Here is a 20,152-nt window from a genome sequence, read left to right on the forward strand (position 1 = left end):
CCTTTGCTGTGTCCGGGAAGGACTGCGCTGGGCTCGGGGCTTCTACCCTCCTCGCCCTGACCCTGCTCCCACGGCCCGTCCGGAATGGTCAGAGTCACCGAACAGAAGCCCCTTCCCCCGTCAGGAGAAAAGCCCCCGAGGCCGCCCTGGCCCAGGTTCACGGACACATTTCTTTTCTTTCTTTTTTCTTTTTTTTAATTTTGATCAGTGAATCACCGTGAGGTACAGTTACAGACTTACAAACTTTCCTGCTTGCGTTTCAGCCGTACAATGATGGAGTGCCCATCCCTCCACCAGTGCCCACTCTCCACCACCAACGGTCCCAGCATCCCTCCCACCACCCCCACCCCGTCCCCTCCACCCCACCCCGCCTCTGTGGCAGGGCACTCCCTTTTGCTCTCTCTCCTTTTGGGTGTTGCCGTTTGCAGTGGAGGTATTGAGTGGCCTTCATGTTCGGTCTACAGTCTACTTTCAGCCCGCCTCTCCCACCCCCAGGGGGCCCTCCTATCACCCTTCACTTGGAGCTCCCTTCTCTATCTCAGCTGTCACTCACACATTTCCATGCTGCAGAATCCCGCTCGGCACCCGGACTCTGGACAGCCTTTGGGCACCCGGCCTCCGATGGCCTCCGACGGCCTCTCCGAGGTCCCCTCAGCCTCGTCACCCGCTGTCTCCCCTGCCGCTTCTCATCGTGTATCCTCCCCCTGGCCACCTCTTCCGGGCACTCTACACCCCTGAGCCTCCAGGCGGAATGGCCTGTCCCGCGGAGATGGGCGAAGCTCCCAAGGCCGTGCGCGTACCGTGGCCCAGGCTCACCCAGCCCGTTTGCCACCTTGGCTGAGCTGAGGACGCCCCACCAAGACTAGACACCCGGTAGGGGCTTTGAAGCCCACCGGGCGGCAGGGGCGGGGGCACTTGGCAGCACCCAGAAAGAACACTGCCCCTTGAGCCAAAGCCAGCGGGAACTGGCTCTGGAGGGGACCGCGAGCCCTCTCCAGCCCGCTCCCCGAGACCCCGGCCCAGAGGAAACACGGGGCCTTCGTCTCCACCAGGGAGACTTTCACAGCTCACTGGGCGGAAGAAAAGGTGTTTCTCTGGACATAGGCAAGAGGGAAAGGGAGAGTTTCCCAGCAGCGCTGGGCGGCAGCCCCATGCGGCCTCCCCCGGCACCCCGGGCCCCGGGTTCTATCCTCAGGCAGCTCCCCGAGGTGTGCGGCCACTTGGAATATGATTCACTGCACGTGGAAAGTTCCAGGCGGCTAATGAAGATTCAGGAAAGAGGCTCACGGTGTCGTGCCGTCAATTTCGTGGCTGCCGCTCTCCAGCACGTCCCCGCCACTGGGCTGAAGTATTTATTATCATCGCTCTCGTCCACGGGAAATAAAACCGTCTTCCCGGTGACGCTCGCTGTCACATCCGGAGGAGGCGCGAGGCACGCAGCACTCTCAATTAATTAATCCTGAAGTTTCCCTCCCAACTCCGTCTCCTCCCCCTCCTGCGAGGAGCCTGCCCAGTAATTCTTTGCCCAGTAAACTCTGCTCACAGCCACCGCAGAACTCGGTGGCACCTCCTCAGAGTTTGCAGCAGATGGAAGGGGCTTGTAAACACCCAGGCAGCTCTTCTCTTTTTTTTTTTTTTTTTGCTTTTTGGGTCACACCCAGCGATGCTCAGGGGTTACTCCTGGCTCTGCACTCAGGAATTACTCCTGGCGGTGCTTGGGGGACCATATGGGATGCCAGGGATCGAACCCGGGTCGGCCGCGTGCAAGGCAAACGCCCTACCCTCTGTGCTATCGCTCCGGCCTGGCAGCTCTTCTCTTGAAGAAAACCCAGGGCGTAACTTTCTGGGAGTGGAGTGGCGGGGCGGTCAGTTTAGAGGTGGACAAGCACGGCCTCTCTGTCCGGGGCAGCCCGCCTCGTCGGTTCTTCGGTTATCTTGGCTATGAGGAACCTTTTATTTATCCGTTTTACTTCCCTTTTTCATTTCATTCCATCTTAGTGGAGCTAGTTCCCAGGTGACGTTCTCCAGGGCCAACGGGTCCCCCCCTAGCTGATTGTGACCTTCTTTGGAGCGGAGTGCCACCTCGTCTTATATTGTCTTGGGTTTGGGGTTGCTGTTCTTTCATGGAAGGTGCTCAGAGCTTTCTTGACAAGCCCGAAAAGAAACTCCCCAGACCACCGGGCGTGTACCTAATGCCAGGGTTAAGAGAGTCCTTGTCACTTAGGTAGTGGGGATTGCTCCATCCAGGCTGGAAAGTGCTTGCTTAGTTCCCCATTATGTCCATTTTTGTCCCCTCGAATTTTATTCTGCTGATACCACATCTGTAGCCAGCAGACCAGGGGAAACAACTGACCCCTCGTCCCTGGAGACGAGAGTGTCTCATTTGAGGATGGCTTTTCCGTACCTGCCGCACGCCCCCTCCCTCTCCGCAGCCCGGGGAGCTGCAAGCATTTCCGTGGGAAGTTTTGGCCTCTCCCTGTGGTACTGACTCTCCCACCAGGGCCCGAGGCTTTGGAGAGACCAGGGTGGGGCCAAGGAGCAGGTTCCTCTGCCTTTGCGCTATGCTGGGAGTGTCCTGCCCTGTGTGACTGACCCGTTGAAAGGCCAATCACAGATGTCCACGGGTCCTGAGACATAAAAGCAGCAAGTCAAGAGTCTGGTACACTTGTTACTGGTTATTCCTCAAGGCACTGCCAACTTGGGCCAGAGATAAGGAGCTAAGGCACTGCCTTGCACTCGGCTGACCCGGCCTGGGTCCCCAGCATCACAGAAGGTCTCCCTTCCCCCCACACACACCCCTCCCCCACCGCCACCACCTACCAGCACCTCCTGAAGTGACCCCTAAGCCCATAAGCAGGGGTAGGCCCTGACCACCACTGAGCTGGGCCCAAAACCCAGAAAGAAATTTCAATTAGAAAAAAAAAAAAGAATCACATCAAAGTCAAAGATCTTCTGACTTGGTCAGAGGAACAGATAATTTTCTTTTTTTGGGGGGGTCACACCCAGCAATGCTCAGGGGTTACTCCTGGCTCTACACTCAGGAATTACTCCAGGCGGTGCTCAGGGGGACCAAATGGGATGCTGGGAATCGAACCCGGGCCAGCAGCGTGCAAGCCAGATGCCCTACCCGCTGTGCTATCATCACTCCAGCCCCAGAACAGATAATTTTCTGTCCTTCCCCTCTGCCTGTTAGCACCACCCTCACTCCATCCTGCCGACACCCTAAGGCCAGGCCTGCCCCTCCTTGCTTTCCCCCCGCTGCCCCCGGCCCCTGCTCTCTCTCGGCCCAGACACAGGAAAGTTCCTGCCTTGGGTCCCTTCCCTCCTCTCGGCCTAAAGCCTCCTCCTTGTGCCTCCTGCCACACCCCAGGAACCGGCAGTTTGCTCTTGCCTCATTCCCCTTTTCCATCAGACCAGCGGGTGGCTGTGCGTCCTGTGACTCAGACATTCTGCTGCCCGGGCGGAGGAGGCTGGGTCAAGGGAAGAGCTGGAACCCCCTGCCAAGGTGGGGGCTTGAATCCCGAGACTTAGGGCTCCTTTCGCCCCTTCCCTGCTCACAGGCAGTGGAGGAGTGAGCGAGAGGTGCTTCATTTTTTTTTCCCACCGACCATAGCAACCCCAGCACCACACAGGGTCCCCCACACACCAGTGGGCGTGGCCGCAAACCCTCCCACCCCCCCCAAAACCTCAAAGTCGGGAAGTCCAGCTTTCACCACCATCTCCTTCCTGCTATTCAGCTACCCGCGCTCCAGCCCCCGGGCCTTCTCGTGCCTTCCCCCTCACTCCCACGGTCAGCCCTTCCTTCCATGACTCCTTCCTCAGACTCGGATGGCTGTGCCCGCCTTGCCAGACTTCCCCTGTGGCCCCCGGCGAGTGGCCGAGGTGATGCCCATCCAGCCTCCACGTGGGCCCCCTCCGCATCCCTCTCACCCCGGCACCCCAAAGCCCCAGGTCTCAGGCAGAGCATGTCCTGTCGCACCCTACGCACTAGGGCCTCGCCTCTCCCACGTCAGTAGCCCCCTGGAAGGCAGGAGAGACCCCCACCCGGGCCAGAGCACCCCTCCCCGCTGCTCTGTTCTCCCAGGGTAGAGTGGCCTCGTGGCTTCTTTTGGGAGCTCACAAGTTTTCAGAACGACAAAGACTCCGCCACATAAATACTCCTTAATACCTGTGCCAGATCCCAGTGGGAATGCCTCATCGCAGCTTTCTTATTGAAGGCAGCCCCCCCCCCCCAACACACATACACACTCACACACACACACACACACACTGCGGAACCCGGGGTCACCTGCGCCTGGCTGGTGCCTTGGCTATTCCCGGCCTTGGGCCTCCACCACGTCAGGGCAACCACCATGGGCAGACCAACACTGGTCACTACTGAGAGTCACTGACCTGACCCCCTCCCCCGCCTGCAAAGGGCTGGCACATACTTTGCATGCTGGAAGCATGGGCTAATCCCTGATATAGTACTTGAGGCCCAAAGCATCCCCTGAGCACAGAGTTAGGAGTTGCCCACACACACACACACACACACACACACACACACACACACACACATACACACGCTGCCAAGTCGGGTCCAAAGGCAAAGCTAGAGTGAATGGATGGATGGATGAATGAATGAATGAATGAATGAATGAATGAATGAATGAATGAATGAATGAAGCCATCCCCGTGACTCTCTGTGGTTCCATGGCTGGGCCAGGCTGTTGCGGGGCTGCCAAGGTGCCTCCTTCCCGTCAGCTCGCGATGGGGTCGCCCACCAGAGAGCCTGGAACGAGGGTCTGGACTTGAGCCTGTCACCCAATATTCCCCCACAGGGAGGGGCATCCCTCTCCGATGGCATTTGCCACTCCGGCTGTTCAGTTTTCTTCAGACCCCTTAGGATTCTTAGGAAAGAAGATTCTGGAAATGAGCTGCCACGTCGATACCATTCGAGCAGATCCGCTCACTAATTTCCACTTTTCCGGAAGAGTGAAAAAAGAGATTGGGTGGGGAGGGTGGAAAATCACCCATTTTGACCAACTTTATTTTTAGAAGAGCATCTTTTCAGACATCCCCTTACTTATTACAGACATAAATACATGCGTTCAGACAAATGAATCCACGGGAGAACCGTAGAGAGAAATTGGCACATCACTCCAGGATGCTTTGTCGGGTACTGGAGGAGTTTGGTGTCTCTAACTTTCATCTTTTCCATTAAACTACTCAGGCAGCCTTGAGTATGGGAAGCCCGTGATATTTCAGACCATCTCCATGGATCTGTTAGTTTTGCTTGTCAATTTAATTTGTGGCTCTATGACTCTGGGTGGCTTGTTAGGCTGCACACGGAAGATGTGGGACCGGCAGAGGGTCCCATGTGCCAGGCAGCGGGCACAGAGACCGGGCGGGCACTGCGGCAGGCGCCGACCACGGACGGGCTCCGTCCACACTGACCTCACCCCGCCCTGCCGTCACAACGTGGCACGGCAGCTGCTGGGAGCTGCAGAGCACTTGTTCTGCTGCCGCTGTTCACTGTCCATGTCCACGGGAGTGGACATCCGCTCTGTTCCACTCCTTGCGACACTTTCACAGTCGCCTTCTAGCCTTCTCATTTGATTCTCAGAGCTTCCTGTGCCAGCTGATTATTTCCCCTCTTTAGAGCAAGTGGAAGGAAAGAGACAGAGTGGGGGGAGAGAGAGAGAGAGAGAGAGAGAGAGAGAGACAGAGAGATAGGAGTAGAGAGGGAAGAGATGGGTTCGTGAACTGGCCCAAGATCGCCGGGAAAATCGGCCTGCAGAGAAGCAGAGGGCCAAGCCTGCAGATTCCGAAAGCAAACTGAGTCCCCAAAACCAGTTGGGGGTGGCAGGAGGAAGCCTTGGCCCCTCGTTTCCCCCTCCCCTGCCTGCCTTTGGGGAAAGGAGCCCTGGGGCTTTGCAGAGCAGGAGAGGCCAGTGGCGGAGTGTGTAAAAAGCAGGACCTGTCCCCGCGGCCCGAGGACCAGAGCTGGCCACCTGCTCAGAACGCGGTCTCTGTGTCCTCGAGGCCCAGCGGAGGGCATGTCCCTGCCCCACGCCCACCCCAGCCCGGCCCCTCTCTGTACTCTGGCTCTCTCTGCCCAGAACACGGCGGCCGTGAACTCCTGACTTCCCAGCTCCGTGGATCTTCCACTTGCCCCCAGCGGCCCCCAGTCCTGTCCTTCAGTCAGGAATGGAGGGGTGGGAGGTGCGCATCCCAACGGCCTGGGGCCTGAGTCCCACTGAGTCCCCGCCCGGGTCTCTTTCAGATGATGTCGGTCCTCATGAGCTCTGTCATCTTCGAAGACTGCCGAAACCAGTGGTCAGTCTCCAGGCCTCTCCTGGGGCTCATCCTGCTCAATGAGAAGGTGAGTGTGGCAGGAGGTTGCTGGCAGAGGGGCCCCGGCAGAGGGGCCCCGGCAGAGGGGCCCTGGCAGAGGGGCCCTGGCAGAGGGGCCCCGGCAGAGGGGCCCTGGCAGAGGGGCCCCGGCAGAGGGGCTCTGGCAGAGGCAGATGGTCATCAGTGGCAAATGGTCATCGGCAGAGGGTCACTGTTAGGGTCATCGGCCAGGAGGTGACTGTCCGCCAGACCTCTGACTTTGGCCTGGCCCCGCACAGCCCTTCCCCATAGCCTCATCTCCCCGTCCTCACCCTCCTGGGCCCAAAGCCCGTCGCCCTGGCCGGCGGCTCCTCCCACCTGCTGCCAGCCATGCCCCGCCCAGGGCACCCGTGGGCCCTTTGCTGGACCATCTTTTCTCTCGGAAGTCCCCAGAGCCTAGGATGGTGGCGGCAGCCCCTCAGGACGCCCCAGGACGGCCTCCGGGGCCCGGTCCCGAGATGTGCCACGCACCCGGCACCCTGGCCGTGCCCCCAGCACCACCGCTTCCGCGGCACCCGGCCCGTCTCCACGGCAGTCGGCGGGAACAGTGCATTACTGCTTGGGAGAATGAATTGTCTATACAATAAGATAGTACTGGGGAGAAAGACAGTGAGATTAGAGGCAGCCGCATACATTAAAATTCAAACTGAAATCCCAGCCTTGGAAGGAAACTAATAGAAGAAGAAAATATATCAAAAAGAGAAGAGCTGTCTCATCACTCACCTGTGCTGAAGTATCCAATTTTAGCCACATTCAATAGCACTGTCATTCATCTTCCCGCGGTGTTATTGTGATTTAAATCCAAGCTCTATAAAAGAGAGCAGTTCTTTTAAAATGATTGAGAGGGAATAAGGGCAAATTCAGTGTTTAGAAAAAGCTTATGACATCACAATATTATACTTTACTGATGGAGGCAATATTTCATGGTTTGGGATGAAAAACTAATAATTTTCTATTTGGTGTGAGTCACTGCATCATTATAAAAGGGAAAAATAAGTCGTTTTGTGCATTCCCAATCTTGTTCAGGAAGACACTGGTTTAAGTGTAATGCCGCTGATATATAGTATTTAAGTATTAGTCTGACTACATATTAATTATGTGTGTTTTTGATGTGAGCTGTTTTAATGTATGATAGAAATTAAATATCATGCTGTTTGAGCTTGGAAGGATAAACACATGACAGGCAAAATGCTGTCTTGGTGCTGAAATTACGCCGTGCGCAGTGATTAGGGGCTGTGTTTAGCGGGAGAACTTGTGAGTGTTTAGCAGCCCACAGATGCGGAGGAGGAGGCAGGGGTGAGAGGCACCTTCCTTAGCGCCCAGAGCTCTCCCAGAGCCCAGCAGGTGGACAGGCCAGAGCCGTGTGAGGGGCGACTCGCTGAGGCCACAGCAGGCCCCGGGAGCCCTGCACCTGCCTTCGGTCACCTGCAGAAGCAGTTTCCCCTGCACACTCGAGGTCAGTCCTTCCCCCAGCCGGGAAGGCCCCTCCCCTCTCAGCCTTCCTGGGCCCAGGGGGGATGTGGGTTAGGAAGACCCAGGTGTGCTGTATCCCCCGCAGAACAGCGACAGTAGAACAATGATAGATATGGAGTGGTGTGCGTGCGTGCGTGTGTGTGTGTGTGTGTGTGTGTGTGTGTGCGCGTGTGTGAGTGTGAGTGAGAGGGCGGATATTGTAGTCTGTACCTAGGGATGCATCTCTCCCAAAGTCTTCCAGCTCATAGTGGGCCCCGACGGAAGCTCTTCCCCAAGGGTCCACGGGGCCCGAGTAGGGGTTGCCGGCCGGGCCCCTCGGCCCGGGTCTGCAGGCCGAGCCCTGACACTGAGGTGGCTGTCTCCCCGCAGTGCTTCCGAGAGCTCCGGGCCAGCCTGATCAACACCCAGCCGCCCCCCAAGCAGGAGCTGCTCGCACAGTGTTTCCGGAACCTGATGCAGGGCGTGGAGCAAAGCCTCTCCGTCAAGAACAGAGACAGGTGAGCCGGGGCCGACGCTTAGCGTCCGGGGGGGCCAGGCCGCGTCTGTGGAGAATGAGGCTGTGGGCCGTGCACCCCATGTCACGGCCGTCGGGGGTCCCGGAGCCCCAGGCCCGGCCTCGTTCCATCTGGCACCCGTGACTTGCTTCCAAGCAGACGCTAGGCTCAGGGCAGGGACCCCGGGAGGAAGAGGCGGCCGCCCGCGCCTTTACGCAGCAGCGTAGAATCCCACGAGAGCAGGGCAGGAGAGTGGCGGGACGAAGGGGCCAGGAGGAGGGAAGCTCTGGTCTGCTCGGAGCGGGTGGGGACCGGGTGGCTCCGTGGCACTTAACCAGGCACAGGCTCAGCGTGGCAGGAGGGTTTCACCTCACGCCCACGACCTGGGCTCCCAGGCCACCGTGCAGGGACTCAGGCAGGCAGAGCCTCTGACTCTCCACCGATTGCTTTCTCTCTGCTGGAAACGGAGATGGATGCTTGTATCGTTTAAATGGCCGGAGAAATGGGATGGTGGGAAGGGCTGGCCTCGCACACACCCAGCCCGGGTCCCCCGGCAGCCCATATGTCCCCTAAACCCCACCGGGAGTGATCTGCGCGCAGGGACCCAGAGTAGGCCCTGAGCACTGCTGGCGGTGCCCCCCAAGCCAAAATATCAAATTAAATTAAAAAAAAAAAAAACACGATCGAATGTACTAGGCATGGCACTTAGGAGACGGCAGGGAGAGAAACCCGAGCTCACCAGCTATGCCTGCTTTCATTCATTCATTCATTCATTCGTGTCCTGGAGTAAGGAGAGCAGGAGGTGCCAGTGGTGAGCGCACCGGGCAGGGCTTTGCCCTCACAGAGCTCCCACAGGGAGGAAGAGGATAGTTTCCGGGAGGACCCTGCCTGCATCTCACTGAGACACAGTGGTGACGCTGGCCCAGGCACGTCACAGCACGTCCGAGGGGCTCTGCCAATGTGTCCCTTGGCCGCTTGCTCCGTGCCAGACCCCTCTCCCGAGGCAGAGAGCAAAACCTCTGCAGCCGGCCACAGAAGAGACTTAGTGACCGGGGCCTCCCGGTGCCCTGGGACCCGAGTCCCACACCCCAGCCACTCCGGGAAAGGCAGTGGGTGCCCCCAAGCTCCTGTGCCCCCGCACAAGCATTTCACAGCAGCATGGCCGGCAGGTTCACGGTCTGGCAACACCACCGGCGCTGTCCCCGAGAGAGACCCCAGCTGCAAGCAGGACTCGAACCCACTGCCTTCACTCCCGTACACTGAAAATACTACTTTGACGAAGGTGTATGATAATTAATATGTCAGTTTGACCTCGTGCCTGGCACATGAGCTCCGGCCCCTCTCTTCACACTCGGTCTTTCTTAGTCCAAAGTCTGAGAGCCATGCTTAGGCCCCTTCCTTATATTTCTCACCATCAACTGTAATTTGACTTTAAAAGTGCTTTATTAGGCTGGAGAAATAATACAGCGCCTGCCCTGCACGTTCCCAACCTGGATTCAATTGCCAGTATCCCAGAAGGATCCCCCAAGCACTGCCAAGGGCCATCCCTGAGCACAGAGCCGGGAGTAAGCCCTGAGCACAGCCAGGTTTAAGTGGTATAACTACACAGCTGGAGAGAGAGAGAGAAAGAGAGAGAGAGAGAGAGAGAGAGAGAGAGAAAGTAGAGAGAGAGAGAGAGAAAGTATAGCACGTGGCTAAGCCAGGTTCAATCCACCAGGAGTAATACCTGAGTGCAGAGCCAGGAATAAGCCCTGAGCATCACTGGATGTGGCTCCAAAACAAACAAAAAAAGTATAATTTAAAAACTCACTCTTGGGGCCGGAGCGATAGCACTGCGGGTAGGGTGTTTGCCTTGCACGTGGCCGACCCGGGTTCGATCCCCGGCATCCCATATGGTCCCTGAGCACCGCCAGGAGTAATTCCTGAGTGCAGAGCCAGGAGTAACCCCTGTGCATTGCTGGTGTGACCCAAAAAGCAAAATAAATAAATAAAAATAAAAATAAAAACTCACTCTTGGGGCCAGAGCGATAGTACAGCGGGTAGGGCATCTGCCTTGCACATGGTCAACCCAAGTTCAACTCCTGGCATCCTGTAGGGTCCCCTGAGCACAGCCAGGAGTAATTCCTGAGTGCAGAGCTAGGAGTAACCCCAGAGCATCACCGGGTGTGACCAACACACACACACACACACACATGCAAACCCTTAGAGTACTTGGTGGCAGTCCTTGTTCTCCAGGATGGAGAGAGGAGAGAGGGCGCAGGTGATAGAAAGCAGTAAGGAAGGAGGGACTGAAAGACGGGGGTGAGGAGCAGGGATGTAGGGAGCATCTCGGCGCTCTCCCGAGTCTGAGTCCTGCGCAGGCACGAGCCCCCAGGGGCTCCTGCAGACCCGCCCTCGCCTCTGCCCTCGGCCCCCCTCTCCTCCTCTCTCCGCAGGTTCACCCAGAACCTCTCCGTGTTCAGGAGGGACGTGGCCGAGGCCCTGCGTGGTGACGGCACTTCCGAGGCCTGCAACCTGGACATGATGAGCTGACCGGCCCGGACGGGCCCCACGCCCAGCCGCCAAGCAAGAGACTCTTGTTGGTCTGGGTCCCAGGAACCTGGGGAGACGTATTTTTCAAGACGAGCAACAACCACCACAAAAAAAAAAAAAAAAGAAAAAGCCCTGCCTTTTTATTTTCTATCACTCGGACCTATTTCTCCAGATGTATAATGGTGCACAAACAATGTAAATTCAGTCTTTGCTGGGGGAGGGGGAAAAAAAAAAGCAAAGACCGTTTTCAGTCTTCCTACAGAGTTTCTTTATCTTCGCTCTCGTGACGGCAAGAGGGTGTAAAAGCAGCGTTTAACCAAAGAACTCAATAAAGCAGGTTTGTGCCTCCGTGTGTCTTGGCCATGACGCCTCTGCTGGCTACGCCGCCGTCGCCCTGGGCCCTGGACCGAGATGCTCTGCATCGGGCCCTGTGGGGCTGCTCACGCGTTCGGGGCGAGTCTGGAAGCAGCCGCCCTGGGGGGCGGGGGCGGGGGGGGCATGTGGGTGCTGGGCCATGGGTCTGCTGCACGCTGGGAGCAGCAGCCTCCCCCGGGACTGCGCGCGCGGCCCGGGCCTGCAACAGCAGCATCTGATAAAGTTGAGAGACAGTAACGCAATTAAATGACTTACAAACGACATTTGCTTTCTCACTGGCATAAATCTGAAGTGGTTCGGTCTAGAAGAATTAAGCTGTGCAATTACTGCCTGCAGAGATATTTCTTCGGGAGGAGCTGGGTGGGCCGGGCCAGAAGTTCTGCGTGGTGCCAGCAGCCCGGCCTTCCGCCTCCCTTTCATCTCCGTGTCGTGCAAAAGGGGCAACTGTGCCTTCTCTGGGGCCCCCAGCCCCGCTCGAGGCGCCGGAGTGCCGGTCTGCAGAGAAGGAGCATGCGCTGGTCCCCTCTCCTCCACCGGGACTCTCGTGACTGCCGGGACTGCAATTTCACCCGAGCCCAGGCCGTGGAGGGGGCCCTTACCACGTGCGAGAGCCTGTAACTAGGCTATTAATTTGAGGTTGCCACCACCAAACGGCTTTTGGAGCTCACGGCTCTGTCTTCCTGGTTCAGGCCGGTAATAAATATGGTGCCCTTTATTTCTGATTGGACATGAAAGGTTGGCCTGACGGTGAAGGAGAAGGCCGGTCTGCAGGCTCCCGTCATAATCTTGTTTCCCAGACTGCTGTTTGTGGAAACCTTTCTTGATGGTTGCATTTCGCAACGGTCTTGTCACATAAAAGCAGAGTCACCCAGCGTTCTGTGGGCACGTTTGTCTTCTAAGAGCAAACCCAGGACAGCAGGAAGAGGCGTGTTCTAGGTCCGACTCTCTCCCCGGGAGATGACGGAGAAGCAAGCCTTGGCCATGCTCTCTGTCCTCACTGGCAGTGGGAAATACCGTTTTCCACAAGAAAGACAAACCCTGGACTTTATATAACACCGGTCACACAAAGTCTGCGCCAAGAACTTTTTTTGCTTTAGGGGGCTCAACACTGCACACACACCCCAGGACGCTCCCAGCTCGCCTGTCCTCCTGGGTCCTGCCAGCCCCGGCTGTTGATACTGCACGCTCCTGACATGCCTTCGCTTCCCTCTGCCACACGGCCTGGGGTGGGCGGCCAGGGGAGGCCAGGAGACCTCGCCTTGCAGGACACTCCTCAGAGGACGCCAGGGCAGGTCACCTCCACCCGCTGCTACGGGGGCGGGGGCGGGAGGGCAGCTAGCAGGGGGAAGACACACACCCCGTACCCCACCCGCCGTCCCCTCAGCAGCCCCCGGGAGGGAAGTAAGGCCACGAAGACGCAGCAGTAGGACCCAGCTCACGTGGGCAGGGTGGGAGCCCAGCTGTGACTCTCCTGTGACTCTCAAGAGAGAGTCCCGGGATGGTCCCAGGAAGACCTCGGGATACACACACACACACACACACACACACACACACACACACAGACTGTTCTCAGGGACAGGACCCGAGCTCTCGCTGGCAGAAGCCGGGTCCTCGCGGACAGGTGGACCAGGAGCTTCTAGGTGCAGCCAAGCCACGAAAGCACGGGGCCAGGGGTCTCTAGGGACCTCTGCCGCAGCCGCCCTCTGGCCACGGCCCGTCACCCCCCTACTGCAGGAGCCGTGGATGCCACAAGCCAGGGGCTCCGGGGGCCACCTGCAGAGCTGCCTGCCAGCACCCTCTGCTCCGGTCTGCCCCGGGAAGGCTGAGCCCCGCCCCCCGCCACCCACCACCCTCGCCTCTGGAAACTGGGACGGGAATCCTGATCTTCCTCGGAGGGGCCAGGCGCCCACAGAGCAGAACCGCAGCAGGGGAGCGGGAGGAGAGCCCCCACTGCTTAGTCATCCCCCGGGGGGTCACCGGGAAACCCATCAGCCCGGCGGAGTCCGTCTGGGTCTAAGGGAGCCTGGGGGTTCTGGGGAGAACCGGAAGGCCAGGATGAAGCCCACGTGCCCGGGGCGATGGGGGCTACGGGAAGGAGATGGGTGGGTGGGTCCCACCTGCCACCCCGTCACCTGCCTCTCAGCTTCCATTCGGCCGCAGGAAGAGGGGCAGGTGGTGGCACGGGGTCACGCCAACCAGCATGTGCTGAGTGACAAGCCCCACGGGAGGGCGGGGCATGCACGCCTCGGACACGCAGGTGGCGTGTGCAGTGAACACGCCACCGTGGCTGGCAGCAGGCTGATACCCTGCTGATACTGAGCACTATTTCCGCCTTCAGCGCTGGCCTCAGAACCTACCTGCCCATGTTCTAGATGCTTCTGCTGTTCCGTGCTTACCCACCAGTCCTTTCGAGGGCCTGGCTGGAAGAGCGCCCAGCCCTGCTGTGGCTGATGAGGGAGCGGGGGAGGCCTCTGGGGCCCACATCCCCTTCCCCCGGGCGCGCATGTTCCCAGGGGCCCCTTCACCAAAGTTGAGACCCCTGGGCCAGAGCAATAGCACGGCAGGGAGGGCGCTGGCCTGGCACGCAGCTGACCGGTGTTCGGCCCCTCTAGCCCCACCAGGTGTAATCCCCTGAGCACAGAGCCAGGAGTCAGCCCTGAGCACCGCCGGGTGTAGTCTCAAACCCAACACTGACTGAGCGGCCCAGCAGACTAGAGGAGAATCCCACAGCCCAGAGCTGAGGGTGAGAACAAAGTAGGAGCTGGGGGGTGGGGGCGGGGGAGGAAAGTGAGGCCACAGCCACGCGGGACAGGGAGCAGGGGGGATTCCGCTCCCTGCGGCAAGGAAGAGGAGGGCAGAGGAGAGGAAGTCGCTGCCGGCCTCGCCCAGGCCCTTCACCACGCTCCCACCAGCCACGTCCGATGCTCTCTGGTTTAATGCGCCCCCGTAAGGGCCCCCTCTGTAAACAGCGTCCCTGTCTCAGAGGTGGCTGCAAGGCAGGCGGACCCAGCACCCATGAGCTGGGGTGACTCAAAGTCTGGAGATCTGCAAAGAAGCTCACGTCTCTTTCCCACTCCGTCCCCTAAGCAAGGTCTCTCAGCTGGGCTCCGGGGGAACGTCAGGTGGGGAAATGCTGGTCGAACCATCTAGAACCCCAGGCACGGGCAGGCAGGGGCAGAGAGACTGTGCCTGCAGGCTCTGATTCATCCTCCTCCTCCCTGAACTTTATAAAATCATTCGAGAGACTTTTTAATGTTTTATTGAGGTGCAAGTTTACGATGACAGCAAACCTTTTCAAACTACAGCAAGAGTAACCTGCCTCCTTGGCATATTAAAAAATAATGTTAGTGTCGGTTTTTACGTGCCCTAGTTTGGATTGCTGATAAGAGCGCTTCCTTGACAAGATTCTTTTTGAGGTTTACAGAAAGCGTAATAAAATATGTAAGTTACATTTCCACAAACAAAAGCTATAACATAAGTTATTTATAAGCGTGAGATACAAACAGTATCACGATAAATAAACCATAAAGGGTACCTGCAACATTCATCTTAATGTAATTTGCCCAACAACAACAACAACAACAACCAAAAAAAAAAAAGTGTTTGAAACGAAGTCAAATTTAGTAGCGAAATCTGTCAGGAGGAGAGGAAAGTCACCAGAACACAAAGTGGGAAAAATGGCTGGTGAGTGGACAGGGAAGGTGGGGTGTGAGCTGGGGTCTGGAGGTGCCCAAAAAGGTAGGTGTGTGTGTGTGTGTGTGTGTATGTGTGTGTGTGTAGGGTGTGAGCTGGGGTCTGGAGGTGCCCAAAAAGGTAGGGGTGTGTGTGTGTGTGTGTATGTGTGTGTGTGTAGGGTGTGAGCTGGGGTCTGGAGGTGCCCAAAAAGGTAGAGGTGTGTGCGTGTGTGTATGTGTGTGTGTGTGTGTGTGTGTGTGTGTGTGTGTGTGTGTGTGTGTAGGGTGTGAGCTGGGGTCTGGAGGTGCCCAAAAAGGTAGGGGTGTGTGTGTGTGTGGCCTTGGTACTCACAGGCAACAGTCAAGCCCTGCCACCCTGCCCACGTGACCCCTGCCTCCTCACCTCTGCCCCTGCCCCGAGGGGAGTGGGGTCTCCACTCTTCCCTGTCCCAGCTGCCACCCTTGCCCCATCCCAGGGCCAGCGTCCTCGTGCTCCTGGCCTTCTTGCTAGGCTGGGCCCTCCTCAAGGTCAGACCTGGACCCGAGCCCCCACGCCCCTCACACACACACACACACACACACACACACACACACCAAGGAAGCTTTCAGTCCTTCGCCCGCCCACCCACCTTTGCCACCCAGAGGCTGGCGAGCAGGAAAACTGCGACGGAGTCTGGAGGCAAAGCACACAATGAGGCACACGAACGGCAGGGGGTGTCGGGGAGAGGGGACCCGTGGGGACACAGACACAGGCAGTGACGACACCCGGGCAGAGCTGGGGTGTGCGTGCCGCATGGATGATGTCAAATTCCTCAGTGGACCCGCTCCGTCTCCCACACCCCCTCCTGCCCGTGCAGTGACAGGGAATGCCCCCCACCCCGCCCCGGGTGAAGTCAAATGCCACCGGCACCACCGCTCCCAGGCGCCCCCAGCCATATCTCCACTCGATTCCTCCCCCTCTAGGAGCTTGGCCTGAAACCCTGCCCGCCCGGAGGGGGTGTCTTCCCTGTGACGACGGTGCAGACGACCTGGGGTTCGAGCTCCAGCTGCAGGGCTCCCCACCACTGGCCGCCTGGACCATCTGTCCTTCCGGCCCCCTGCCCTGGGGCTCTGGGCCTGAGCCGCAGCTCCTGAAGCCTCCTCCGGACAGGCGCTGATGAGCTCTAGCCGCCCGCCCGGCTCTGCCAGACGAAGGAACCGAGGTCGGGGCTGGAGCGTGGTGGCAGAGCATCCAAAGGAGAACACAGCCAACGTGCGGCGCGGGAAGCCGGTCCTGATCGTTGGAGCCTTCGACAGCCTGACAACATGCTGCAGAGAGAGGCCCCACCTGGGCAAGGAGAAGTGGGGACGATGGCGAGGACGATGGCCGGCGCGGAGGGAAGGCCGGCAGGCAGCCTGTGCCGGGGCGTCCAAGCCCGATCCTGTGCCCGTATCTTCTCCCTGACGCTTTCATTCACCAGGTTATTGAGGCAAACGTGGGCACCAGCCTGGCTTCTTCCATCTCTGGCCCCATCTTACAGATGGGGAAACTGAGTCCTGGCTCACACCGGAGGTTGTGGCCAGCACACAGGTGGCTGGAAATGCCGATGTCCACCTGGCGTCTCTGGCCCCTGCTCCTGAAAGTCCCGACGAGGCCCCGACCAGCTCTGCCCTTGTGGCTTCTCCAGCTGGGAGAACGGAATCCATCGCCACCCCCTGGGACCCCTCTCGGCCCGGCTCCCCTGTTCTCACTCTCATCTCTCATGTCCCTCTCCACCTCCCCTCTTCATTTTTCAGCTGATGCTAGATAAGTGCAGGAAGATTTTATATATATAATATGCACATATATATATATATATACACAATATATATGTATATACAGTCCCAGGAATACCACACACACAGCAAAGCTTATTTGGCAAATAAATAAATAAAAAAACGTTGTGAGGAAAATATATGACCCATAATGTGGAAACAAGCAAATAAAGATCTAGGTTACCTAAGCATTGTTTCAGTATTCACCTCAACAAAGAAATTAATGAAACTCACATGTTCTGGGGAGAAACGACCTCAAGAAGAATCATAAAACAAAAGTCTGGCCTTTGACCCAGTGACGAGGATGAGGCCTGGACGTGTTCAGGGCCAGAACCACAGAGAAGGCAGCCGGGCACCGCTCGGGGTCACAGGCTCCTAACCGCCAGGGCATCCCCCCCACCATGTTCCAGCAGTGAATCAGGAAGAAAGTTGGGGGAAAGTGGACAGTGTTCTGGACACTGGAGTCAGTATGAGACTCACCCGGGGGGCGCTGGCTAAGCCCAGGTCAGGAGCCCTGCCCCAGAGGTGCCCAGGACACAGCCCGGCCAGGCTCCAAGAAGACCCATTTCTAGCCCATCCCCAGGGGGTGCCGATGCAGCCCGTCTCCCTCACAGAACAGGGGGTCTGAGGACTCCGACCAGAATCACTAATTTTCCTTCCTGAGCTGCCTGACAAGCTCTGTTCTCGATCTGCAGCCCCAAAGCTCTTGTTCCTGGGAACTTGGGAAGCAGGCGCTGGCCGTGGGCACTGCCCTCCCACACCCGCAGTACTGAGCCCTCTCCCCGGCTGTGCCTGCAGAGGAAACTGAGGCCCAGAGTGGCTGCATGACCCTGAGCCCACAGCTACCTAAAGGGGCAGGAACCACGCACCAGGCCCTGAGCAGGTGGGGGTGGGGAGGCACGTTTCCATTCTCACCCCAAACCTTCTGCTTAGTTCCGTGCCCGCCTACCTGTGCGCCTTGGGCCCTGGTTCCTAACCGGATGGCTGGGAAGTGCAAAGACAGGCCTGAAATCCGTGGTTCCGGGATCCTGTATGTGTGTGAGGGGGCAGGGGGGTCCCTGCTCCAAGACTTCGACTTGATGAGTCACTGAGCCCCAGCTCCCTCCCTCCCTCCCTCCTCCTCCTCTTCTCCCTCCCCCTCCTCCTCCAGAGACACAGGGGGGTCGCTTCCATCAAAGGCTATTCTGAGAGCCCCCCTCTTAGAGCAGGGGGCTGGCTGTGGGAGGGGGAAGCTTCCTCCCACAGAGCTTGTGAAGCTTCTGGGAAGCTTCACAACTCACCCTGCCAGCTCTGACCCTTCTGCTTTTCAAAAAAAGGAATGAGAGGTGCCAGAGGGGGCCAGGAGGGACCCCACAGCCCTAAAGTCTAGCAGAAACAGAGTCTGAATCAAGGGCAGGTGTTACCCCGAAGACACAAGACACAGGACACAGGACACACGCACCTCACCCAGAGCTCCACAGAGGGGCCCTCTCCATCTCTATCTGCCTCCAGTGGGGGTGGGGGGAGGGAGGATTTGCCCAGCCCAGCTCCCTCTCCTCTCCTCACCCCTCCATGTCCAGTGGTCTCGCCCCCCCCTCCCCCAGCCCTCTCTCCTCAAAGAGCCTGAGCCGTGCCCAGTGTCATTGGGTAATGATCTGAGCTCCAGGACCCAGGCCTTAAGACAGGGACTCCAGAGGTTTCTCCAAATGCAGGGGGCAGATAACCATCAGAAACCCCATCCCGCACTTGAGGCTGGTCCGGCATTAGCAAATCCACCTTCCTCTCCAAGGTCCCGAACCTCAGTGAAATCCAACCAACCAAAAAACAAAACAAAACAAAACAAAACAAAACAAACAAGCCAAGAAGAATTCTAAGAATAACACAACTGCCTTGCTGGGAGGGGTGGCCGGGGTGGAGCTGCAGACAGAGCAGAGTGTCAGCTTGGAACCGGCCCGGACCGCCCTGGGGGGCTCCAGACATCCCAGCGATGATGCACACATCACCCAGTTGGCAAACCAGGACACCAAAGCCTCGGGAGTCTGGACACAAAAACCAAGTCCCCGTGGCCCGCCCGAGTGGGGACACGCACGCAGGGAGAGCAAGGGGAGAAGCCTGGCCCAGGGTGCGGTTCCGGGACTGATTTTAGAATCGGTCTGGCAGAAAAGGATTGTCTGTCTGCCCTCAGCCTTCCGGAGCAGCCTAAGCTAGGGGAGGGGAGGGGGGATGAGCCTCCCACCCGCAGTCCTGCCCACGGTGCCCCTACCCCCATTTCCAGGACAGGCCCCTGGTTACAGCAGAGCTGAGAAGGGTCCCGCGCCCTTTCCACCAACGGGGGACCTGGGAATCCCAGGGGCTCGCTGAGCCCAATAACGCAAAGAAAGCCGTGTTTCCTAAATGTGAGCCACCCCCTGTCCTTGTCCCGGGGAACAGCCTCCTCCCAGGTCCCCAACCCTGTTGCACCGCACGCAGAACGGGGCTCCACTGGCGATTACAGTCCCATCCATCCTACAACGAGTTTCCAGTTTCCAAGGGCTGGATAGCCGCGATCCCCGCGGGGTGACCCCGGGTCCCTAGCCCTAGCTCGGCGGAGCCGCCAGCACGCGTGGGCACCTGCGAATCACGCCGCGGTCAGCCTGGCGGGAGCCAGGGAGCGTCTCCAAAGTGGCGGCGGCGACGCGCCGAGCTAATGCCCGGGCAGGGGCGAATTCTCCCCACCCGGGTCAGAGTCCTCGAGAGCACCGAGCCCGCTCCGGGGTTCCCCTCACCCCGCGCGCAGGGAGCGCGGAGCCTGCGCCCCGTCGTGCGCCCCTTTCGTTGCTCCCGCGGCCGTGGCGTGTCCAAGACGCTTCCGCGGATTCTGTAGGCTTGTTCCGGGATGCAACTCCATTGTAAGTGAACGGATTCATACGGTTTGGTTTTGGCTCGGATGAAAAAAAAAATTTTTTTTGGAAGAAAACGAAAAAAAAAAAAAACAATCAAAAACAACAACAACCACAACAAAAACCCTCTGCAAAAGGCAATTTCAGGAGCAGAGCGCCCGGGCCGCCCGCGCGCTCGGCGTCTGGGAAGCGCCGGGCCGGAGGAGAGGGGAGCGTCTGATAATTGCAGCTTCGTTAGATTTCGGGTTTGGGAGGCTGCGGTTCGGTCGCTAATATCCGCCGCCCATTATCCCGGCTAATAAATTTGACCTATTGTTCGTTTGTTAAAATGATGTCACCTTGGAACAGTCCCTAAGCTCCTATTTCCATGAATTAGGCCTTTATTGAAAGCCGGGAGCCAATGGGAGGAGAGAGGCTTGTTGATCGCAGCCAATGGCTGCGGCGGGAGAGGAATTAGCAGCGGAAACTCCAGGTTCGGTTCAAGAAAGATGACACAGAGCCTGTCGGGCCCGCGCACTCTTGGCAAAGTTTCAGTGCGACGAGAGGCGCCGGGCGCTCCATGGCCGCGCCGTAACGG

The 20,152-nt window shown here is 58.4% G+C and overlaps 1 protein-coding gene across 1 annotated transcript in view; it reads left to right on the forward strand.

The window, feature by feature from the left end:
* The window catches only part of RANBP17 (RAN binding protein 17), a 233,952-nt gene extending 222,776 nt beyond the window's left edge, over positions 1 to 11,176 (forward strand). The window contains exons 27-29 of the mRNA XM_055124757.1: positions 6,266 to 6,364; positions 8,218 to 8,345; positions 10,778 to 11,176. Of these exons, the coding sequence (XP_054980732.1) occupies positions 6,266 to 6,364; positions 8,218 to 8,345; positions 10,778 to 10,874 (324 nt within the window). The 3' untranslated portion in view covers positions 10,875 to 11,176. The remainder of the gene's footprint in view (positions 1 to 6,265; positions 6,365 to 8,217; positions 8,346 to 10,777) is intronic.
* Positions 11,177 to 20,152: the final 8,976 nt, after the last annotated feature.

Source organism: Sorex araneus, chromosome 2, assembly GCF_027595985.1.
Source record: "Sorex araneus isolate mSorAra2 chromosome 2, mSorAra2.pri, whole genome shotgun sequence".
Lineage (NCBI taxonomy): Eukaryota > Metazoa > Chordata > Mammalia > Eulipotyphla > Soricidae > Sorex > Sorex araneus.